Source organism: Protopterus annectens, chromosome 3.part0 (genome assembly GCF_019279795.1).
Source record: "Protopterus annectens isolate FY-2018-M chromosome 3.part0, PAN1.0, whole genome shotgun sequence".
Taxonomy (NCBI): Eukaryota; Metazoa; Chordata; order Ceratodontiformes; family Protopteridae; genus Protopterus; species Protopterus annectens.
The window spans coordinates 488,309,125-488,335,448 of NC_056731.1; the positions used below are offsets into that span (position 1 = coordinate 488,309,125).

At 39.9% G+C, this 26,324-nt stretch overlaps 1 protein-coding gene across 1 annotated transcript in view; it reads left to right on the plus strand.

The window, feature by feature from the left end:
- PKD1L1 (polycystin 1 like 1, transient receptor potential channel interacting) overlaps window positions 1–26,324 on the plus strand; it is a 1,345,235-nt gene that overhangs the window by 842,907 nt on the left and 476,004 nt on the right. The window contains exon 31 of the mRNA XM_044065604.1: window positions 16,147–16,253. Within this exon, the coding sequence (XP_043921539.1) occupies window positions 16,147–16,253 (107 nt within the window). The remainder of the gene's footprint in view (window positions 1–16,146; window positions 16,254–26,324) is intronic.

Here is a 26,324-nt window from a genome sequence, read left to right on the forward strand (position 1 = left end):
TGCTTTCTACCATACACCACAAATCTCCTGAGTGAAGGCAGATAACGCATCCAAGCCACTGACGCCATTGCCGCAGAGAAAAACAAATAGTGCCTATACTTGAAAGACATCACCTTTAACCTGCACACATATAACCATACCCTATACCCCAGGGACTCACCTCCTTATCTCCACCACCAAACTGAGGCCTACCTGACCAAGGAACACACCGGTCATCAGGATATGAACCTACATGTAGCAAGTTCACGCCAAAATGTGACTCCTATTCCAATTACACTTGCCTAACATCTTTTAAGCCCCTCCCTATCCCTACCTCACTTCCTCCCAAACCTCATCCGTTCCTATTTAACCGTATCCTCCCAAATCCTACTACTCTAACCCCCCATCTTCAAGATGTCCCTAGATAAAATGGTCTGTTCCAAACTTCATTTCTCATGGAATTTTTTAAAAATATTAAGCATGTATTCTATGTCTGAAATAAGCTTATTAGTGTGAGGATTTTGTATATTATTGATCTGTGTCTTTCGGCTTAACATCCTACTTGTATTAGCTAATCTATGTAGATTTTTGTGAAATCACCGCATAACTGTGCAATTTTATTTTTTTCTAAAGCTAGCTCCACTTTATGCATTAAAACTGATATTTTGTCATTAATTTTTTAATGACTTCCGTATCATCTAATTTCTCTTTATTTGTTGTTCAAACCTCACTTTTGTGTATTTCATCTTGTATTTCTGACAATACTTTATCCCACTCTTTCATTTTATTATTAGCCCATCTTCCCATTTTATCATTAATTTGCATTTATAAGGTGGCTCATAGTATGAATTTATTAACTTGACCATTATCATTCAAAGATAAAAAATTCTCCATTTAAATTCTTTTAATTTCATCATATATACTGGGATTCTATAAATATTCTGAAATGTCCTTATATTCATTAATACATTAATATTTAGTGCATTTTCAAATAAAAAACAATGAATAGTTTTAAAATTTCCTTTATTAAGTAAATCTGTAATTTGCATCTTGTGCATGAGAATAATGAGTGAAGAACAATGGCTTATCTTCTGCTTTTACTATTAAATCAACTAAATTAGTATTACTAATCCATCTATTTAGTGCTTTAGCTTTACCATCTATATAATGCTTTACTAGAGAGAGGTTAGAATAATGGTTAAGATATTTGCCTTACAGACACAAGGTAAAGGGTTTGATAACAACATGGGTTAATTGGCTAGGCTAAAAATAAATGGCCCATAAGCACATTTAGCCTAGTACTAATCTATGAACCTATTTATTATTAGTGGGGATAGCATTCACAACACTCCTGAACATGGGCTGTCATTACTAAATGCAATCCTGGGTATTGACTAGCATATCTATAGTATACATCAGGATGAAATGGCTAGGCTTGAAATGACCTCTGGGTCAATAATGTCGTAAACTCCTATGATTCCATGCCAGTATTTTAGCTTTCTTCTTTCCTCTGCTAAAATTAAACTACCCTTGCAATGACTTTGTAGTAAGTTTAAATGATCTTTATCAATCTTTACCAATTCAAGGGAATTATTAGGTAGCTTATAGAGTTTGCCATTATATTTAATTATTACAAGTGTATACATTCCTTTGGAATCATTAATAGATTCCAAAGTATAGCAGTTACTCACCTCTTTTTAATAAATTAAGCAGATAATAACATTTCACAACCTTAGTTATTTAAATATTGTATATCTTTATCTAACAATGAGTCTCTTAAGTTCATAGGTTAATAGGTAGGTACTAGGCTATCGGCTCAAGGGCCTAAATAAGTCTAGGCAACAAGGTTCCCTGGCTTATGCCACCCAGGAAAGTTAATTTTCTGTGCCCCTGTCGAGCAGAGCCACAGAAGTGATCCCCGGGTTATATTTCCTATTTCACATCCACTCATCAAGATTTTTCTTGAAGAGTGCTAATGAGGAACTTTGCTTGACATAGATGGGTAGCTTGTTCCAGAGTATAGGAAGTCTCTGGGACAGGAATCTATCCCTCCAGCATGTCCTGTTTATTGTGGTGACAAGGTTTAGGTCCCTAGAGCATGTAACTTGGAGGGATTGGGATTTCTCTAGGTGTAGCATGTTCAACAGCTCTGGGTTTAACATAGCTTTGTATATTAGGCAGAGATCTCCTTGGAGTAGGTGATATGCTACAGAGTAAAGCTGGAGTTTTTTGAGACAGTCCGTGTAGGGCATCTGCTTGAGGCCAGTAACCCTCTTTGTGAGGTACTTCTGTGGCCTTTCCAGCTGCTGCAGATGTCTTGTCAGGTACATTCCAAAAGGGGAGTTGTATTCTATAATGGGTCTAATGAGTGCTGAGTAGAGGGGAACAATGACCTCTTTTTTCCTGGATGAGAACCCTTTTGTGATGAAGTGTGCCACATAGAAGGATTTCCTGACTACTGTGGTGATGTGATTATCAAAGGAGAGACTACTGTCCACCTGGGTCCCATTGTCTCTTATCACACATTTGGCATTAAGTAGACTGCCGTTTATGTGGTAGTTCATGGGTACAGAGTTTTTACCAAAGGGGATGACAATGCACTTTTTGGCATTGAGCTTGAGGCCATGCCTCTAACACCAGGCATCTGTCTCAGTGAGGCCCTTCTGTAGGATGTCCACATCATTTGAGGACTCGACTATGACTCCTAGTTTATAGTCATTTGTGAACTTCTTAGCCAGAGGCCTTCTGTGTTAGCCTGTACTTCAGAGAAGTAGATACCAAACAGGAGAGGTCCCAGGACTGAACCCTGTGGTACTTCGCTTGTCACTGGTTTGAAGACAGATTTGGAGTCTGCAACTTTTACAGTGTGGGTTCTGTCAGTGAGCCAGTTGGCAACCATCTTGTGATGTAGGGATTTATACCTAGTTTAGTGAGTTTAGCTATAATTCCAGAATGGGGGATGGTGGCGAAAGCCTTGGCGAGGTCAAGATAGGCTGTGTGAACCACCTTACTCTTGTCTACAGCTTTGGTGACTGCCTCAAAGAAGTCGATCAGGTTCAGAAGGTATGATCTGCCTTTCACAAACCCAAACTGGGTGGGGGTCCAGAGTTTGGAGGTTACCAATGTCTTTGTTTATGAGTTCCATGATGATACGTTCCATGGCCTTGCAGACCAGGCTCGTCAGGCTAATAGTGCGATAGTTCCAAGTATCAGTGGTGGCTCCCACTTTGTGGAGTGGGATAACTGTTGCTGTCGCCATTCAGTGGGCATAAAGCCTGATGTGAGACTATGATTGAACATGGTGCTTAGGTGGGGAGCCAGTTCGTTCTGAAGTTCATGTAAAATGTAGCCTGGGATGTTGTCCGGTCCCATGGATGCTGTGTTTTTGGTTTTAGAGAGTGCAGCTTTTACCTGCATAGATGTGATTACAGGGACTCTGCATTCTTCCTGTATAGATATGGGCCCTTTAGGGGGTGAGACGTGGGTAAAGTTAGCACTGTACCTATCTGCCAGGATGTTGCCAATATCAGTTGGTTCTGTAATTTTCATACCGTTGTGCTGTAACTCAGAGCAGAGCTGAGTGTTGCCATTGAGATTCTTGACATATCCATAGAATGCTTTGTGGTTGCCCTTAGAATCAGTGGTGATTTTGTTTTCGTAGCTAGCTTTGGAGGATCTTATAAGGGATCTCAGCTTCTTATTGAGGCTGACCAGGGAGCTCCTCCCCTCATGGGATTTTACTCTTTTTTGCAACAGTTTCTTCCTTCTCTTGCAGAGTTTGTTTATGGCAGAGGACCACCAGACTGGCTTCCTTTTTTTTGGAGGATAGCCTCTTGGTTCTGTTTGGGATAGCATGATCCATGCACTCATGTAAGTGCTTATAGAGTGCATTTGTGTAGGATTCAGCAGTCGTAACTGTATTGTCCATCTGCATGGGTGTCACGAAGTTCGCCACATCTGTCTTAAGAAGCATGAAGTTGGCTTTGGAGAAATTTTTTACCATGGTTTCCTTAATGGTGGGTGGGGTGGGATGCAGATATCTAGAGTGATTAGCTTATGGTCGGATCTGACCAACAAGGAGTTGACTTCAGGTGTGGAACACCGGTCACTCATGTTAGTAATGACTAGGTCTAGGATACTGTTGCCCCTGGTGGGGGTGTGGATAAGCTGATCCAGGGCACTGGAATTTATGAATTCCAGAAAGCGTTTAGTGAAGGAGTTGGTACTTGAGTAGTTTTCCCAGTTATCATGGGGTAGTTGAAATTGCCCATTATTAGGGTGTTTGGTTGAACCCTAATATTTTCCAGTATATCAATAAAAGAGGATTGGGAATCCTGAGGCATGGTAGGAGATCTGTAGCAAGCTACAATTTGGATTGCAGTTTTACCCAGAGTTAGTTGCACTTGGATAACCTCAGATGCATTATGCTGCGCAACTAGCCTGGAGGTGTGGATATCCTTAATGAATATGGATACACCTCTGCCTTTGGTGTCCTGGTCCAGGTTAGATGGCCGAAAAGTGTGGTATGAGTTATAGCCTGGTAAGGCAGGGGTGCTCTCTAGAGCCTTGATCCAGGTCTCAGTCACTGCATAAATATCGATGTTCTCCATTTTAAGGAGTGCCTCAAGTGAGAGCATTTTGAGATTTAGACTTCTAGCATTGAGTAGCATTACCCTCAGTTTTTGCTTGCCTGTTCCTGTTACGGTGGTGAATTTGTTATTTGAACCTTGCAAAAATATAATGTCTTCTCTATTTAATTTTAGATATGTCATTAATGATTTCCTTTTGCTGCCATTATTTAATCCATTTACATTAATAAATAATAGATTAAAACTATCCATACTGTATATTTAAAAATATTTCTTTTGAAAGATAGTACAACACATTTATCCACCATATTAATTTGATTTTATATAAGACTCTAATGCAGTCCTTCAACACTATCTTAACATTCCTCATTTTTTAATTCTTCCTTTCCACAAACTAAATTACTAAAACTCATTAATAACAAAAACAAAAACAAATCTACAACTATAATTATATACATTGCTAATGAAACACAACCTACCATGGTTACCAACATTCCTAGTTCACCTATTAAAAAGACAAACTACTGTACTATCTTTCTACATACCAATACCTAACAATTTATCAAAAAACTAGCCAAAAGCTACAATGACTTACAAATAATATAATATTATATGTATGTCAAAAATAATGAGGCTATTAATTTAGTTAAATATTTTGCCATTTAAAACTATCCCCCTGTACTACATAAAAATTTAATTTTATTATTTTATTTATTTATTTTACATTTGTTAACCGGGAGAGTCCGACTGGATACATGTCCATTTTCAGCAGAGGCCCGGGGAGAAAAGCTCCAGGTACATAACAGACATATGAACATTGTTAATGCAAAAAAGGAAGATAGTTGAGTTCTAAATACAATATAAAGATACATCACATCTTGGGAAAAAAATAATAGCAGCATATAAAAAAAAACATAGGTCAATTACAAAGGCAAGGCGCCTTGTTAAAAAGCGGTTAAGGATAGTGAGGTAAGAGAAGGGTAAATGATAGTGGTTAATCAGGTTTGGAACAGGGACATTGCCAGAGAGTATTGAGATGGGGTTTAAGCTTTTTTTTGAATTGTAAGAGTGAAGGTTCTGAGGTGAGCATGGTCGGTAGGGAGTTCCACATTTTACCTACAAAGTTTGAGAATAGAGAATCCCCAGCAGAATTATTGGCTTTGGTAGTTTGAGCTAAGATCTTATTGGAGGAGCGTAAAGATTGCAGGTTAATATAGGGGTGAATGATGTTTTTCAGAGCTGGTGTTTTCTCTCGGTGATACAGTATCTGGTGAGCCGTTTTGAGTTGGTTGAAATGGAGTTGGCTGGAAAACTCTAACCACCCTAGTTGCTTCAAGTTAGTGCAGTGGTGCATTCTAAAGGTGGAATTTGTGGCAAATCTAGCTATGTGATTGTAACAAGAAGCAAGTTTGTTAAGGGTTGTCTTGTTTAGGTTTGTAAAAAGGGGGGAGGCATAGAAAAGAGTTGATAGTAAGTGTGTGCTGGCAATTGTAATTTTAGCGTGAGGAGTGAGAAAGTGTTTTACTTTATAGAGAGCCAAGCTTTTTATTGACGGTTTTGATGGTTAGATTGAAATGGGTGTCAAATTTAAGGGAATTATCAATGGTAACACCTAATAGCTTTGTGTGAGCTTCTGGTGATATAGTGATTCCATTGGAGGATGTAATAGAGAAGGTGGGGGGAAGAGTCTTGTTAGTGGGTGAGAAAGAAAGTAGTTTTGTTTTGTTGGGGTTGAGAACTAGTTGACGACTTGAGAACCATTTTTCTATTAGGTTGAAGGTGTCTTGGGTTGAAACAGTGAGGTCTGCCAGGTTGGAGGCAGTGCTGATGATAGTCAAATCATCTGCATATTGAATGCATGTGGCATGGGGGGTGATTGTGGGCAGGTCATTAACAAAGATGGTGAAGAGAAGAGGGCCAAGAATAGATCCTTGGGGAACTCCAAGTGTAACAGGTAGGCATGTGGATAATTTGTCCTGCCATAGAACAGCCTGTTGCCTATTGGACAGGTAGGATTGGAACTATTTCAGCGTGGAATTGTTGAGTGATAGTTTTTTTAATGTATGGAGGAGTTGAATGTGGTTCACCATATCAAAGGCCTTGGAGAGGTCTAAGAAAAGAGCAGATGATAGTTTATTATTGTTTCTGAAGTTATTGATGGTATTAGAAAAGGATAGTAGGGCTGATGTGGTACTGTGATTTGACCTGAAGCCATGTTGGGAGTTGGCTAGAATTTTATTTTTGGTGAGGTGTTCCATCAGTTGTTTGTGGACACACTTTTCCATAATTTTGGCCAGGGGTGAGAGTATAGCTATAGTTCTGTAGTTGGTTAGCTCTAGTGAGCTACCACCTTTATGGAGAGGAATAATGTGGGACATTTTCCATATGGAGGGGATGAAGGCTTCTGACAAGGTACGGTTTATGATTATGGAGACGGATAAGAAATGGCCTCAGCTGCTTTTTGCAGAAACTCAGCTGGGAGAAGGTCAGCTGCTAGCTTAGTGGGTTTTAGTTTTTTAAGAAGAGATGTTATAGAGGATATGGGTACTGGATTGAAGGTACATAGATGATCTGATGTAGTTGTAGTATTCTGCTGGCATGGGTAGTGGAGTGGGCTGGTTGTTTGTTTGAATTGTGTGGCCAGGGATTGTATAGTTTCTGTGAAGAAACTATTGAATGTGTTAGCAATGTTTACAGGGCACTGTTGTTTGCAAGTTGTTGGAGGGGGGGTGGTTGCCTGGCCTGGGTGCAGGAGCTTGTTTAAGACTGCCCAGAATTTTTGTGGATTATTAAGGTGTTTGTGTTGGAGGTGGAGGAAGAAGTTTTTTTTATCATTTAAGATCATTCTTTTAGTTTCATTTCTAAGTTGCCGGAAGGTTTGATGGGAGTGTGGGTCTTTAGAGGTACGCCATGTGACCCACATCATGTTTCTAGATAGGATTTTGGATTTTGTTTCCTTAGAGAGCCATGGTGCAGTTTTGGTTTTAGTTCTAATGGACCGTATTGGAGCATGGGAATCTAGAATCTTGAGGAAGGTGGTGTTGAAGTAGATAACTGCCTCTTCAAGAGGAAGAGACTTGAGTATTGTCCAGTTGTGGGCTTTAAGTTCAGTTTGAAAAATGGAGGCATTGAATTTATTATTGTTCCTGATTTTTTTTATGGTTGTAAGAAGGGGGTGATTTTCTTGAATTTGATAACATAGGTGAGTAAGTGATCACTCATGTCCTCTGGGTGAGTACCTGCTGAGTACTGGTCAGGATCTTTATTAGTAAGGATCCAGTCCAGGATGCTGTCTTTGTTTTGAGGTTTACCTAGTCTGGTAGGAGTGGATATGAGCTGAGAAAAGCCATCTAGATTTATGCTGCTAGATGGGGAGCTAGATGAGAAGTAATTCCAATCGATGTTGAAGTCACCTAACACTATGGATTCCTGGGGGTGAGTTTGAGTTAATCAGTGGAGAAAGTCTTCTAAGGTTTTGTTATTATTGTTGCCTGGGGGGATGTAAATACATGCTATATTTATGCTTTTATGTTTGTTTGGTTCATCTTCTTTTATTCACAAATATTAAATAGCCTAGCAAATAGTGTTCTATTTACCTATTTTTGTAGTACTAGTATAAATTATCCATTAAATATTCCAAAATTATTCACTCGTTCAACTTTATTATAAATAAATCTCTAAATAAATATGTACAACAGAGTAGGACCTGAAGAGATAAAGATATCTGTAAACTTAGAGGTGATAGGTAATCTTATCATACTAAACTATTATACAAAAGAGAAATCATTGCACATGGGAGGTTGGCATAATCATTAAGGTGTTTACCTTATAGGTTCATAGGTTCATAGGTAGGTACTAGGCTATCTGCCCAAAGGCATTTATAAGCCTAGCCGGAATGTGTCGGCTTTTGCCGCCCCCTTAGATTAGTTCCCTGTGCCTCTGACCAGCAGAGCCATTGAAGTGATCCCTGCGGTAAACTTTCTGTTTCTCATCCACTCATCAAGGTTTCTCTTGAAGAGGGTTAGCGAGGAGCTCTGCCTAATGTAGATTGGAATATTGTTCCAGAGCATGGGACATCTCTGGGACAGGAATCTATCCCTCCAGCATGTCCTACTTGCTGTTGTGGTGAGGTTTAGATCCCTGGTTCTAAGGAATATGGTTTTCTTTAGGTGGAGCATGTCCATCAATTCTGGGTTGGACATGGCCTTGTATGTCAGGCAGAGATCACCTCTGAGTAGGCGGTATGCAACTGAGTACAGCTAAAGTTTCTTCAGTCGAGCTGCATAGGCATCTACTTGAGGCCAGTGATCCTCTTGGTGAGGTACTTCTGTGGCCTTTCCAGTTGTTGCAGGTGTCTTGTAAGGTACATCCCAAATGGGGCATTGTACTCTATGATGGGTCTGATGAGTGATGCATAGAGGGGCCCAATGACCTCTTTCGATCTGGATGCAAACCCTTTTGTGATTAGGTGGGCCACATAGAAGGATTTCCTAACCACTTTGGCAATGTGATTATCAAAGGAGAGGTTACTATCTACTTGGGTCCCCAGATCCCTTATTACGTCTTCTGTATTTAGGGGGCTACCACCTATGTGGTAGTTTGTGGGTACTTTGTTTTTTCCAAAGTGGATGACTATGCACTTTTTGGCATTTAGCTTGAGGCCATAGTTTTGACACCAGGTATTTGTCTCAGTGAGACCCTTTTGGAGGATGTCTGTGTCAGCCGGAGAGTCAATTATAGCCCCTAGTATGCAGTCATCTGCGAACTTGGCCAGCCATAGTCCTCCTGTGCTTGCCTGTACCTCTGAGAAGTATATGCTGAACAGGAGGGGTCCTAGGACTGAGCCCTAGGGAACGCCACTTATAACCAGTTTAGAGTCCGACCTAGCTCCCACAACTCTTACCATGTGGGTTCTGTCTGTGAGCCATCTCATGATGTAGGGGTTTATGTTCAGGCTGGTGAGCTTATCTATAATAGCTGAGTGGAGAATGGTGTCGAAGGCCTTTGCAAGGTCTAGGTAGGCTATGTGGACCACCTTTCCTTCGTCTATAGCCTTGGTAACTGTCTCAAAGAAGTCCACCAGGTTTAGGAGGCATGATCTGCCTTTAACAAAGCCGAACTGGGTAGGGTCCAGTGTTTGGAGGTTTCCAATGTTTCTGTTAATGAGATCCATGATGATGCACTCCATAGCTTTGCAGACCAAGCTAGTCAGGCTTATAGGGTGATAGTTCCAGGGTCCATTGTGGCTCCACCTTTGTGGAGTGGAATAACCATTGCTGTGCACCACTCTGTGGGCATGTAGCCTGTGGAGAGGCTGAATTCAGTTTCCTCGTTTTATTGTATAGTTTGGTTATGGCAGGGGTCCACCAGACTGGTTTCCTTTTCTTGGAGAAGTGAGTCTTGGTTTTGTTTGGGATAGCATGATCCATGCATTCTTGTAGTTACCCGTAGAGTGCATTAGTAAAGGATTTTGTAGCTTGCACAGCGTTATCCTTTAGCATGGGGGCTTTGAAACATCCCACCTCGGTCTTAAGTAACGTGAAGTTTGATTTTGAAAAGTTTTTCATGGTGGTTTCTTTGACCAGGGGTGGTGGCAGAATGTGGATATCCAGAGTGATTAGTTTATGGTCAGATCTAACCAGTGCGGGGTTGACCTCTGGTGTGGAACAGCGGTTGCCCATGTTGGTGATGACCAGGTCCAATATGTTGTCACCTCTGGTGGGGGTGTTGACCAGTTGATCCAGGGCATTTGAGTTTATAAATTCTAGGAAATGTTGGGCAAGGGAATTTGTACTTGAGTAGTTCTCCCAGTTAATGTTTGGGTAATTGAAATCACCCAATATCAGGGTGTTTGGTAGGACCTTTATGTTTCCCAGTGTTTCCAGGAATGCAGAGTGTGGGTCCTGGGACATGGTGGGTGATCTGTAGCAAGCTATAATTTGAATAGCAGTTTTGCCCATTGTTAGTTGCATGTGGATGATCTCTGAAGCATCGTGCTGTGCCACTAACCTGGAGGTGTGGGTATCATTGATGAATATGGATACTCCCCCGCCTTTTGTATTTTGGTCCGGGTTTTGTGGCCGAAATGTATGGTATGAGTTGTAGCCTGGTAGTGCTGGGGTGCTCTCTGGAGCCTTAAACCAGGTTTCTGTTACTGCACATATATCGATTTTCTCCATACTGAGGAGTGCCTCAAGTGCGTGCATTTTGAGGTTTAGACTTCTGGCATTGAGTAGAATTACCCTCAGTTTTTTGTTACTTGTGCTATTTACGGTGGTGGGTTTGTCTTTTGAGCCTTGCCTAAAAAAGGCACTATGTGGGTGGCAAGAGCCTTGGCCAGTATTCAAAAGCCTAAGGATGACAGGTGCAAGCCGTCTCTAGCGAAGCAGCGTGGCTTGCCGAACATGTCATCCCAGGCTGACAGACACAGGATCCCCTTTGAATGACACCAGAAGCTTAGCCAATTGTTGAAATTGATAATTTTGTCTCTATACTGTGGTATCATTCTTGGTGAGGCCAGGATGCTACTCAGGGTCAGGGACATACCAGCCTGGACTACGTGATCAGAGAGCTCCTCCATGCCTCTTTTCATGTAGTCCAGGGAGGTACGGCTCAGGTCATTCACACCAACATGGACAATGACAGAGTCATATTTGTACTTGTGCTGGAGTGACCTGAGTGCTTGTGTTATGTGGCGGATCCCTGCACCCAACAGGCAGCTAACAGTAACCTTCTCCTTGTTCAGCCTAGTGAGTGGGACGTCAGTGTGCCTGACTATAGAGTCATCTATTACTAGTGTGTTGGGTATGTTATTTTGCCTTAAGGGCTGTGATTGTGTGGCAAACTGGTATTGTGAAGTATGTGTTTCATGGTTTGTGTTCGGGGGTGGAGGTTGCTTGGATGTCTGCTTTGGAGGTCTCTGTTGCTTCTGCAGATTTTTATTTCGAGCCTCCTAGTATACTTTCGTGTATTTATGTGTGTTTTTTGCCAGTGTTGGTGTCATAGGTCTATGTGAGACTGGTGGTGTGATGCAAGTAATTCCCTTCTCCTCTTGACTGCCTGGTCCAGTCTTGGGTTGAGAGAGCTTAGCCTCCAGTTTGGCTGTATAATTGCATCTCTCACATGTATTAGTGTTTGGTGGAAGGAGGAGATGATTGTCTGTGTACATGAGGCAATTGTAACATTGCCTCAAAATGTTACAGATACAAGGTGCAGGGTTTGCTTCTCACGTGGGGTAACTGGCTAGGCTTAAAATGGCCCTCAAGGGCACTTAGCCTAGTACTAATCTATGACCCTATGACCCTATATATATTTATCATGCTAAAAGATATACAAACATTGTATAGATCTCAACCTGGTTGACTTCTTCGAGTCAGTCATCAGAGCTGTGGAAGATGGCAAGGTGGTTCATACAGCCTACCTCGATCTGGAAAAGGCCTTTGATACTATTCCCCCCTCAGGAATTATTGATAAACTCACCAAACTAGGCATCAACCCCTATATCACTAGGTGGGTTGCAAATTGGCTCACAGATAGAACCCACAGTGTGAAAGTAGCGGACTCCAAGTCAGACTGCCAACCAGTCACGAGTGGAGTCCCACAGGGAGCAGTCCTGGGTCCTCTTCTGTTTGGCATCTACTTCTCAGAAGTCCAGGCCAACATGGAGGGACTCTGGCTGACCAAGTTCACAGACGATTGCAAGCTGGGAGCCATTATTAATTCCCCAAGTGAAGTAGACATCCTACAGAAAGGCCTCACTGAGACCAGTGAAATGTATGTCCTTAAGCTTAATGCCAAAAAAATGCGTCATCATCCCCTTTGGGAAAAACTCTGCTCCCACTAATTACCACATCAATGGGAGCCCACTGAACACTGAATGTATTATAAGAGATCTGGGGACACAGGTTGACAGCAGCCTCTCCTTTGACCACCAAGTTGCCACTGTGGTCAGAAAGTCCTTCTATGTGACACATCTCATTACCATGGGTTTTGCATCCAGGAAGAAAGAGGTCATCATCTCTAGCTACTCTTCCCTCATTAGGCCAGTCATCGAGTATAATGCCCCATTTGGCATGTACCTCACTAGACACATGCAACAGTTGAAAAGGACACAGAGGTACCTCATGAAGAGGATCCTAGGCCTTAAATACATGTCATACATGGACAGACTGAAAAAAATCCAGATATTCTCTGTCTCATATCGTCTACTAAGGGGCAATATCTGCTTCATTTACAAAGCCATGTCTGACCTAGCTCTGTTAGAAATGCTACATCTAAAGAAATCCCAATCCCTCCGCACCACATGCTCCAGAGACCTCAACCTCATTGCCACAATCAACAGAACATGCTTGAGGGACAGGTTCATAACCCAGAGACTGCCCATGCTCTGGAATAGACTTCCCATACATGTCAAGCAGAGCACCTCACTGGCCCTCTTCAAGAGAACACTTGATGAGTGGATGGAAAACAGAAAGTTCACCCTGGGAATCACTTCAGTGGCTCTACTTGAGGCACTGGGAACTAATGGTGGGTGGCACGATGCCAGGGTTCCAGGGCCATTAGCCTAATACACTCCTATGACCCTATGAACAAAAAAGCTCCAAATTAATTTTTAAAGTACAAGTGTCTATATCTCAAAATTGTGTAACACTCTTAACATGAAAAATATGAAAATATTTAACAATCCTTCAACTTATTAAACTACTTCATAAAAAATATGTACATTACTGAGGTCAAAGAAAATATCTATATTGCATCCAAAAGTTAAAATGTGCTTAATTCAAATCTCATTTTCCCTTCCTAGGTTCAAACATATTGGAAAAATCTACTTAACTTTCTATCAAAATGGATGTATTGATTCAGCAATAAAACACTCAGATTTCAGTTCTGACTTATGAAATGAGTTATTTCAGGTAGTCTTAGTAAATCTAATAATACAATATTGAAAATGCTTCAAAGATCACATGACCAAGCTACAAATTTTAGTTTTCAGATTACTTTCAAATATTTTATATGATTTTCTATGTACATTATATGAGATCTTGTACATTCTCATTTCTGCTGATGCAAGTATATGTAATACATATCTTTCTTGTAAGAGTTTGTTATTTAAATATATTGTTCTGTCTTATTTCCCCACTAATTTTATACCTTATTCTGTATAACTTGTATTTCTAAAATCTTCCATCAAAGAGCTATTTAATCATCAGCTCTCTATTGGAGATTATAGTATGTGTATATATTTCTTAGCTTACTGATGCTGCACTTTTCTTAATCTTACATATTAGATATATTTCATTCCTTGTGCATGTGCATATTATTCATAAGCTGTTTGCCCTGCTTATTAATTCTAGTATTACAATAATCATTACTATGCATAAAATAATTTCTTCTTGTTTAATTTTAATATATGTGTTAGACATTGTGAGCTGCTGTTCTGATCTAAGCTTCACATTCTGACATTAGAATTTGATTATAGTATGTGAAAATGACAACTCACAGCATTTTAGATTTCTCAAATATATATTTGAAAAAAAAGAAAGAAAAAGAAAGTTTCTTTCTGTTTGCACAGACATCAGTGATGAACTTTGATCTAGATTTTCTTCAGTTCAGCTCAAGGCAATAAGCAAGACAAGCAAGAATCCTGCATACTGACACAACTGGAACATTCTTTTGTGCTCAAGGTTTCTTTAAGTGCTTCTTGCTTCATATATGACCTGTGAAGGGAATGTGTTACACAGGAATGAAGAAAACAAACTCACCAGCACAGTACTTTAACGCTTCTATTTAGCATGTTACTTAGATATGATTTTCAGTTAACCCAGCAATGCAAAACTAAAAACTGAAGACTCAAACAAACTCCACTGGCAGAGATGTATATCCTCAAACAAAAGATTGATGATGAACAGAAAAAGATGAATATACACAGACCCAGAAATGTACATACTAAGCAAAGTTATGAATATCCACAGACCCAAAAATGCACATACTAAACAAATAAAATATATAGTCTTAAAGTTACCAGTTCTGTTGCTTATAATTTAATGACATTCTCTTACAGGAAGTATTTGTTTAACATTTAGAAATACACTTATAAGTTTAGTTAACTGAAATATATTAAGTTCACTGTAAATACAGTAAAACTAGCCATTTATAGTCCTCATTATGAAAAAATGTTTTAGCTTAAAATATAAATATATACTTACATATGTTTTGAATCTTAAAGTCCATTACAAACTTTTTACTTAAAGGGCAAATCTGTTGTTTCAGAAAATGAAAATTCTGCAATCAGAGAATAAAAGTCACTTGTTTTTAAGCTTTTTAATTTTAGAACCTGATTTCCAGGAATTCAGCCCCCTCTGTCTCTTGAGGGATATAGTGTTCAGATCCATTTTGTCAGTATTATTAAGGATTTTATTGTTTACAAAAGCGGATGCCTCCTCCAGAGTGTTGAATATCTTAATTTCTTCAGAAAGAAATAATTTGATCTTTGCAGGAAACACTAAATTGACTTTAATAGTGTTATTTTTAAGTTCCTTGATCAGTGGTAAAGATGATTTTCTTTTATTCATTACTTTACTGGAATAATCATTGCTAAATCTGACTACATGTTCACCTATTTTGATAAGTGGGCTAGACCATGTTTTTTTAATATTTGATCTTTTTCATGATCGACATAAACTTGACTATAATTGAAGGTGGTAGTGAGTTTTCCTTCCTCGAAGGTGCTTTCAGGGGTCTATGTGCCCTTTCAGTTCCAAAAGATAAAGTTTCAAGTAGATGTAATGTTTTATGTAGCCAGGTTGTTAAGAAGTTTATTATATTGTCTCCCTCATACTTTTCAGGCATACCATAAATTCTAATGTTATTTCATTTCACTCTATTTTCTAAATCATCAACCTTATCTGTGAGCCAGTTATTTTGTTTTAAGAGAAATTAATTTAGAGTCTCACCTTCAGTTATTCTCCCTTCATGATCATTTAAAGCTTCTTCCATACTTCTGATTTGTGCACATTTTTGTTTCATAAGAATTTCTAAATGTTCCATCTTTTTTCTGGTCTCTTCTTTGAAACCTTGTATTTTCATATCCAGTTTGTTTATTTTAAGTAATACATTCTACATACTAGGTATTATTGACCAGATATCTTTTTTAACACAAGATTCCTGAGCACCATTTCTTGAGTGGCTGTTGTTGACGTCTCTTCTCTCTTAACCAAGCAGTTATAATTCTGAAAGGAAAACAACAGTTTTTGAATAACTTTAAGCTATAAATCTTTTCTCTAACTATTAATGAATAAAATTAGCTAAAAATATCTCCAGAGTTTAATTTTTTGATTATATTTTCTGTCAAAGAAACGTTTTCAGCCACAGAGCTGTCACCAGTTGCTGCTCTTAGTTAACTATCGTGACCATGCCCCCATTCAAAAAAAATATTATATAATTGTTTATTTCTTTTTTACCAAACTTTGTTGGACTGTTTGATTGAATTGTTTTCCAACATATTAGAATTTTCATAAAAATACTTTTATAGATCATCAATTAGTGTTTTCATAAAAGTAACACTCTTCCTTTGTTTCAGGTTTACATTGTTTTGTATGGAGAAAATGGAGTATCTGAAACTCGAGAACTGTACTGCGCAGATAAGCCACTGTTTGAAAGAAACTCTAGACACAGCTTCCTTATGAGGTGCCGAAGTTTACTGCTTTGTGGCCACTACATTTGATGACAAGATATTACATACTACATTTGGGACAGACAGCAACAGGGCTGTTTAGATCATGTTTAGCATTTTTCTTTTAACTGTAGTAACAAAATTACAACTTGCTGTCATCTTCATCAGGCAATGTATATGATTTATGCTTTGTTTTATTCACTGTACTGCTAGAAAGCTGTATGTTTTTTATCTGTTTTATATATTACTTTAAATGGTTTATTTTTATTTATTTATTTTATTTTATTTTACTTATTTATTTATTTTACATTTGTTGACCGGGATAGTCCAACTGGATACATTTCCATTTTCAGCGGAGGCCAGGGGAGAAAAGCTCCACATACCAAAAAAGAGACAGTAGATACATCACTGAGTGATAAACTCAGGCAGAAATGTTTAGAAAAATATAGACAAAGAATACAGGCAGATATCAATATACACAATGTGCAGACTTGCATCTGATTGGCAAAGACATATCAGAAAATGTGAACATAGAATACAGTCAGATCTCATAATTCACAATGCTTAGATATTCAAATGCTATGAGGCATAGATACTTGGCTAAACAGCAGGTTGGGTAGCAAGACATGTATTAGTGAAGTTGTTAGTCAGGTTTAGAACAAGAGCACAGCCAATGAGGTGTGAGGTATTTTTGAGTTCTCTTTTAAATAGTGGTAGTGAGGTTTCCTTGGTAATGGTGGTAGGGAGTAGATTCTAGATTTTACCGGTTGAGTTGGCAAATATAGCATCGCTTGCAGAGTTGCTGGATTTTTGGGTCAGTATCATTAGTTTATCAGCTGAGCATAATAGCGTGGGGGCACAATGAGGGGGTGGGAATATTTTTGAGGGCAGGGGTGTTATCAGGTTGATGGAGTATTTTATGCGCTACTGTAAGCTGGTTGAACTGTAGAAGGGTAGGATACTCTAGCCTTCCCAGTGCTTTGAGGTTCTGGCAATGGTAGGTCCTAAAAGCCATGCCTGTAGCGAATCTGGCTATATGATTGTGACATCCTGATAATTTGTTGAGATCGGTTTTGGACAGGTTGGTGAGTACAGGGGATGCATACATAAGGGTAGAGAGGAGGTGTGATCTTGCAATAGCTACTCTAGCTGGGGGGGGGGTGAGGAAAGGTTTGGCTCTGTACAGGCAGCCAAGTTTTTTGTTGACGGGCTTAATAGTGTAACTGACATGTTTATCAAATTTAAGGTTATTGTCTATTATTATGCCTAGAAGCTTTGTATGGTCATCAGGGGAGATAATTGTGTCATTACTAGATTTGATGTTGAAGGAAGGAGGAGGAATTCTACGGTTAGGGGGGAAAAGTAGTAGCTTGGTTTTGTTAGGATTTAGAAGCAAGCGGCGATTAGCTAGCCATGTTTCTACAATGCTGAAAGTGGTCTGGGTGAGGGTTATAAGTTGTGTAGGAGAGGAGGCGGAGCATATTAGCGTTGAGTCATCTGGTTTGTAGGGTATTGAGCAGTAGCTGATGGTTGACCATATTGAAAGTTTTAGAGAGATCTAGGAAGAGTACTGAAGATAGTTTGTTGTTGTTACGATGAAGACTGATGACATTAGAGAAAGACAGAAGAGCCATGGTGGTACTGTGGAATGGCCTAAAGCCATGCTGAGAGTCGTCAAGCTTTCCATTTTGAATAAGAAAGTGCATGATTTGTTTGTGTATGCATCTTTCCATGATTTTAGCTAGTGGTGAAAGAACGGCTATAGGTCTAAAGTTAGATCATTCTGTGGAACTTCCTCCTTTATGGAGAGGTATAACATGTGATATTTTCCAAATTGCTGGGATGGATCCTACTAACATGGATCTGTTGATCAGAATAGAAATGGGAAGTGCTATGGCATCAGTTGCTTTTTGAAGATGTTCAGCTTGGAGGTGGTCGGCAGCTAGTGTAGTAGGTTTTAGCTTTTTGAGTAAGGTCCAGATCAGATTGGTAGGTACGGTTTGAAAGGGTAAAGGTGGGTTGGGTACTGGGTGGATCAGGGCTAGATGTGCCAAAGCTGGTGTTTGTGTCCGATGGAGTGAGATGGGTAGCTAGAGACTGGATAGTTTCAGTAAAGAAGGAGTTGAAGCTGTTTGCAATTTCAACAGCGGATTTATCAAGGGCAACTGATGGGGTAGGAATGGCGGAATGGCCTGGGTGGAGAAAATTGTTAATACCAGCCCAAAACTTTTGAGGTTTTAGCTGATAGTTTTGTTGTAGGATGGTGTAGTGATTTTTTGTTTTGTCTAGAATGATAGATTTTTTTGGTCTGGTTCCTTAGCTGCCGGTATATTACTTGGTCCATAGGAGCTTTGGTAACATGCCACCTGGCCCAGGCGTTGTTTCTTAGTTTAATTTTGTTTTTTGTTTCTTTAGATAGCCACGGTGCAACTGTGGCTTTTACACGGATGGTATGGGTAGGACCACGGTGGTTAAGGATAGCCAGAAATCTGGTATTGAAGTACTCAACTGCTTCTTGTAATGGCAGTCATTTCAAGACATTCCAATTACATGCTTTGAGTTCATTTTGGAAGTTGTCAAGTTTAAAGTTCTGACGTTTCTTATAGTTTTGTAGGTGGGCTGGTTGGGAATGTCGGCTTTGAGCCTAATAATATAGGTAAAGCAGTGATCACTTAGATCATCGGGTAATGTACCTGACTTGTACTTTTGGGGGTGGCTGTTAATAAGTATCCAACTGAGGATATTATCTTTGACTCTATTTTTGCTAAATCTGGTGGGAGTGGCAATGATCTGAGTAAACCTGTGGAGGTTTAAATGGGTGGAGGGAGTTTCAGAGGAACAGGTGTTACAATCAATGTCTAAGTCCCCCAAGACAATGGTTTCCTGGGGATAGTTAGAAGCTAGCCAATGTAAGATATTTTCTAGAGTATTATCATTCTTGCCGGGTGGAATATAAATGCAGACAATGTATCTGCATTTATTTTTGTTTATTAGTTTGGTGATGAGAATTTCTGCATTGCCAAACTGGAGTGGCTATTGGGTGTCAATTGTTATTGTTAGGGTAGACTTGTAAAGTACAGCTACCCCGCCACCTTTCCTGGAGATCCGGTCCAGTCTAAGGATGTTGTACTGTGGGGGGGGTGTTATTTCGTTATCTTTGGTTATTGGTTATCAGGGGAGTGAATAGCTAAGAGCCAATGTAAGCTATAGATCTTGTTGTTTTAGGCTTCTGATGTTGAGATGACAGACCATAAAAGAGTTTGAAAGTCTATCAATCTGGGTAGTACACGTTGGGTTGTTAGATGGTGTGCTTGGGGTCTACTGTTGTAGATGGGTCAGGGTTGGGGTGGATATGCCAGGGTTGGGGTGGATGTCTCCATCCTTCATAAGATTAATTTTTAAGTTGCTTGTGAGTCTTAAAAATTTGTTTATGATTTTTTCATAGCTTTTGGTTTTTAAGCTAATTTAGTGGTATTTAGTCAGGTGATGGTAATTGGGGGTGAGGAATTAGGAGAGGGGTGGTTATGTGGTGGATAAACTTATTAAATGCTGGGTTGGTGTCTGTCTAAGAGTTTGGGTATTGGATTTCAAGATGTTGTACATATTCATAGGAGCTTAGGTGATAAGGAATGAATAGCAGGGGTACTAAGGGTAGCAGCATTAATATTTTAGCTGTAGTCATAGTAAATTACTAGAGTAGGGTCTGTATTGAGTGTATGTGATGGATAAAAGATTTGAGAGAATAGAATAGTTATGGGTGGGTTAATATGGATAGTAGGGTGGATAGAGGGTGTATTATTGTGCTAGGAGTTTGCTGGTTTCTAGGAGAACGTGTAGTTGGTTAGCTAATTAAGGGGGCATGTCAGTGGTACTATAAACGTAGTATTACTGGGGGCGAGTGGGATATGGGGGCAGGGTGAGGTGCGGTGCGAGCAAAGCGGGGCTAAACCAGTAAAGCAGATGCCTAGAGGCAGCAGTATAATATAATTTAACGTTGTGTCTCAGTTTGGCAATACACAAAACAGCATAGCTGGTATACCTGAAACAAGTAAAATTACAAAACAGCTCAACAAATTCATGTAAAAAACCTCACAAGACACTAAAGTATAATTGCATTGGTGTGCCTCTTGCACCCTTTGTTGGTGAGGGCTGTGTCTGTTATATCTATATCTATACATTTAGACAAGAAAGGGGCACAATATAAGAAAAAGGTGGCATATTATTCAAGAGTGATATTTGGAAGAGCTGTTCCCCAAAAAAGATGATGGAAGCAGATGAAAACTATGCTATGGGGAATTCATTAAGATGTGTGTGTGTGTGTGTGTGTGTGAGTGTGTGTGTGTGTGTGTGTGTGTGTGTGTGTGTGTGTGTGTGTGTGTGTGTGTGTGTGTGTGTGTGTGTGTGTGTGTGTGTGTGTACACATAGGAGAGAGAGAAAGAGAATAATCTATTTGGGAGTGAATAGGAGAAAGTACAATAGAAGACTGACTATACTATGAAGTTGTAGAGAATAATAGAGTAAAGGATAGAATATACTGGTCTAGGTCACCATTATTTACTTAAAATTCTGTTACTCTATGATAATATTGAGATACTGGGATAAGCCAAAAGTGCTTCTTTTCAGTGACTTGAAATCCCAGTCCAGGAATCATTTGACCTTATACAGTAGCACAGTCAGATAATGCCTCTTTCAATATGTTTGTGAGACAATGAAATTCGGTAATGTGATGTACAAGGGACAAAGGTCACTACATGGGACCACTGTAAGGCTGTTGTCATCTGCAGTTTCAGCAGGTGTCTTGTTTGACAAGTTTGACTTGTTCAATATTATTGGTGGTGGCTTATACATTAACTACTTACAGCGAATACATGATGAATTATATCCTGTTCTGGTATCTATAAGGATAGTAACCAGTGACGATGGAGTTCAGCTTATTAATATAAATGATAAATAATGTATCACATTTAACAAGAGTTGTAAGCCAAATATGACCCAGACTGAAATAGCTTTATCCTAATTTTCCAGCCAAGCATTGCATGTAATATGCTCTGCAGCGTTATAGGTGTAAAGGTAGCTAAAAATGAAAAATCAGGTCATCACACTTGTTTTATTTATTTATTTATTTATTTTAATTTTGCTTTTGTGTACTGGGTTTGTCTGGCTAGGTTTATCTAAAACACCTTTTTGGCAAAGGCATGAGGAGAAAAGCTCCATGTTACAAACATTATTGAACTATCTCCTACATTCCTCAAACTTGCTGCTGACTCAATTGCCTATCCTGTATCTATACTAATTAATCAATCTATTCTGGAATCAACTGTCCCCACCCTTTGGAAATCTTTCTTTACTATCCCTCTTCATAAAGGTGGAAACTCCACTGACCCCCTCAAACTACCGACCCATTGCCATTCTGTCCCCCCTCTCCAAGATATTAGAAAAATGCATTCACTCACAGCTTCTCAATCACCTCCTCACACACCACTTACTTACCCCTACCCAACATGGATTTCGTCCTCACCACAGCACCACCACTGCCCTCCTCTCCTTCAGTCATATCATTGCAGAGGCCCTAGACAACAATAAACTAATTTCTTGTCTCTTCCTAGATCTCTGCAAAGCCTTCGATACTGTCTCTCATCCTCTACTACTATCCAAACTTGCAAATCTCCACCTATCCCCCTCCGCACTTGCCTGGTTTAATAGTTACCTATCTGGCAGGGAACAATCCGTCAAATGGCTCTCATCCTCCTCACCTTTCCTTCCCATCTCCACTGGTGTTCCCCAAGGCTCCATCTTGGGACCCCTTTTGTTTAACATCTTCACCAATGATCTTTACACCTCATGCAAAGAATCCTCCCTTATTCAGTATGCCGACGACTCCACACTTATATCCATCTCAAATAACATTCCTGAACTACACTCCCTGACCCAACAGGCCCTACTATCCACTGAACAATGGCTCTCTCACAACCTATTGATCCTAAATCCCAGAAAGACCAAACTCCTACTTTTCCTTCCCCGTTCTCTTTCTCATCACAAAACCTCCTTTTTTATTACATCTTCTAACAATACAAATATCCAACCTGACACCCACACAAAACTCCTAGGGGTCATTATCGATGACGAACTCAAGTTCAACCTACATATACTCCAATGTATAAAAAAAACAAACCAGAAACTAGGTCTGCTATATCGGAACAAAAAATTCCTAACCCCTGAATCTAGACTTACCCTGGGTCAGGCATTCCTCCTCCACTCCCTCTTATACGCCGCCCCAGTTCTTACCAATATCCAGGCCTCCACTCTAAACAAACTGCAACAGACTTACCATAAAATAGCCAGATTCATTACTAACTCCCCATACAACTCACACCACTGCATTTCTTTAAACCCTCTTCAATGGCTTGAACTTCCCCAGTTTCTGCTATCTTATCAATTTCATATGCTACACTCTATTCTTTATAAACCCTCCTTCTGTCCATCTCTATCTTCCTTAGTCTCCATCTACATCCCATCCCGGACCCTCCGTACTTCTAACCAACAATTACTTGATATCTACCACCCAAAAAGGTCAGTAGGCAAACTACTCTACAAACACTCCCTTGCCCATGCTTGGAACAAACTTCCCCTTGATTTACGTTCAATCTCCCACACCTCACACTTTAAAAATGAACTAAAAGTCTATTTTCTCAATTCCAGAACCTGCCCTTGCGATGACCCACCTAGTCTTCCTTCCCTTTATGTACCCTCAAAAGGACCATACTTAGTACCTCATTAGACCTCTCTCTCCAATGTGTCTACTATGGATTTGCACAATTTTATACAAACAAAAAATGTTAATTGTTGACCTATTGAACTATATCAATGTAAAATTGTTACTTAGCTTCTTTTTAATGCAACTTTAACTTTATGCATGTATCCCAACATATGTGAATCGTTTTGTTATAACTGCTATTATATCAATATTGTTTAAAATTGTACTTGTTTTAAAATGTATTACTGGAGCTTTTCTCCTCGGGTCTCCACTGAAAATGGGCCACAAGCCCAGTTGGGCAAACCCGGTTAACAAATGTCAATAAATAAATAAACAGACATTCAGTAATATACATGAACAGACATTAAACAATTTACATTAACTATTACACATTCGTTTGCTGACTAGATTATATTCGTATGAAAATTGAGGCAACTATTACATTATAAAGCATACTTTTGCATTAGTAGATATTGCACACTGAGCATAAAGTGGGTTTGTTAGATAGATAATAGGCCAGGAAATTAATGCTTACAAATTCAAAGAAACAGAGGTGAGAGAAGGAAGTAGGTAGGGTATAAAATGTTAATGTTGTAGTTAACAGGTAGGGTGTAAAGTAGGTTCAGTTACACTTATTTATATGTAGATCATAAGGTTTAGATAAGTATAGAGGTGGGGATTAGCAGTGTCAGAAAACAATGTATATGGCTAGGAGATGCTAGTAAAACTGTTCAGGTACTGGTGAAGATTGGTTGTGGGGTATAGGATTCTGAATGAAAAGAAATGGTTTGATGATATGACAAGCTGAAGATAACAGTCGCAATTATCCTGGGGATGTACAGGAGCAAATCCATTCATAGGTTCATAGGTTCATACTAGGCTATCTGCCCTAGGGCATTTATAAGCCTAGCCAGAGTGTGTTTGGCTTTCGCCACCCATTTTAAATGAATTTTGCTATGCCCTTTTTCAAGGTTAGTATACTGTGCCTCTGTCTAACAGTGACACAGAAGTGATACCCGGGGTAAACCTACTATCTCCCATCCACTCATCAAGATTCCTCTTGAAGAGAGTCAATGAGGGACTCTGCCTAACCTGGACTGGGATTTTATTCCAGAGTGAAGGGAGCCTCTGGGTTATGAATCTGTCCCTCCAGCATGTCCTATTTATTTCAGTGCTGAGGTTCAAGTCTCTCAAGCGCATAGCTCGATGGGATTTGGATTTTCTGAGGTGCAGCATGTCCATTAATTCCAGGTTGGACATGGCTTTATACATCAGGCACAGATCGCCTCTGAGCAGGCGGAATGCCACTGAGTAGAGCTGGAGTTTCTTTAACAGGGCAGCATATGGCATCTGTTTGAGCCCTCTGATCCTCTTGGTGAGGTACTTTTGTGGTCTTTCCAGTTGCTGCAGGTGTCTGGTAAGGTACATCCCAAAAGGGGCATTGTACTCAATTATGGGCCTGATGAGGGATGAGTAAAGAGGCACGATGACCTCCCCTGATCTTGATGTGAATCTCTTCATGATTAGGTGGGCTATATAAAATGTTTTTCTAACCACTTTGGCCACGTGGTTGTCAAATGAGAGATTACTATCAACTTGGGTCCCCAGGTCCTTAATTACTTCTTCCGTACTTAATGGATTACCACCTATGTGGTAATTTGTGGGCACTTTGTTTTTGCCAAAGGGGATGACTATACACTTTTTGGCATTTAGCTTGAGGCCATGGCTCTGGCACCAGTTGTCTGTTTCTATGAGGCCCTTTTATAGGATGCTTGTGTCAGCTGGAGAGTCGATTATGGCACCCAGTTTGCAGTCATCTGCGAACTTGGTCAGCCACAGTCCTTCCTTGTTAGCCTGTACCTCCGAGAAATATATACCGAACAAGAGAGGTCCCAGGACTGAGCCTTGTGGGACGCCACTTGTAAATGGTTTGGAGTCTGACATGGCTCCAGCAATTCTAACCATGTGGGTTCTGTCCTTGAGCCAGTTTGCAACCCATCTAGTGACATAGGGGTTTATATTTAAGCTGGTGAGCTTATCTATAATGCCCGAGTGGGGTACTATATCGAAGGCTTTTGCAAGGTCCAGGTAGGCTGTGTGGACCACCTTCCCCTCGTCAATGGCCTTGGTGACTGTTTCAAAGAAATCAACCAGGTTTAAGAGGCAGGATCTGCCCTTAACAAAGCCGAACTGGGTAGGATCCAGTGTCTGTAGGCCCCCAATATCTTAATTTATGAGGTCCATGATGATCCTTTCCATAGCTTTGCAGACCAAGGTAGTCAGGCTTATGGGGCGATAGTTTCCAGGATCCATTGAGGCACCACCTTTGTGGAGAGGGACCACTGTTGCTGTACGCCACTCTTTGGGTACATATCCTGTAGTAAGGCTGAGATTGAACAGTAGTTTTATGTTTGGGTATGGTTTTATATTGATTTGCTAGGTGAAGTTTTACTTTTGTTTTTTATTTAATTGGTTTACATTCTAAATGGATTTCAGTGGTAGTGCAGTGTGGTTCCATAATTTAGCTACACTATTTGAATAGAGTCAGTTACACTGTTGGACATGCTACACTTAAAGAAATCCCAATCCCTCAGAGCCACATGCTCCAGGGATCTAAACCTTGTCATCACAATAAACAAAATATGCTGGAGGGATAGGTTCCTGATCAAGAGACTCCCCAGACTCTGGAATAGACTGCCCATACATGTCAGGCAGAGCGCCTCTTTGGCCCTCTTCAAAAGGAACCTTGACGATTGGATGGGAGAAAGGAAATTCACCCCGGGGGTCACGTCAGTCACCCTGCTAGACATGGGTCCAGGGAAGTAAATAGTGTGGGAAAAAATAACCAGGGAATTGTTATGGCTAGGCTTGTATAGGCCCTAGGGCCAATAGCCTAGTACCAACCTATGAACCTATTAGATGATTAGGTCACAGTGATCACTGATTTTTCTCTAGAGTGTAAAATTCTATTGGGGGTAGTATTGTATAATGTTGTTAAGAGTTGGCCAGTTTTCAGGCATATGGAAAATTGGCCAGCCCTTAACTTAATATAAAACTACTTATGTATAATATACCTGATAAATTATTTGTTCAGGCAGATAAACACCAAAGTGATGCTGTATCCTTTTCTTCTGCGTACAAACATGTGTTGTGTAGTTTTAGTAGCACAGAATCAAAGAAAACTAGAACTCTTACAGCACAAAGACTAAAGAAAATGCAAGGTATTTCTGGTGGATACAGTTCTGTCAGTGCTGTCTCTCACCCAAAATGTTTTAAACTCTTTCTATATGGATCAGAGCTGGATGGTTATTGCATACATGTCAGGCTAGTC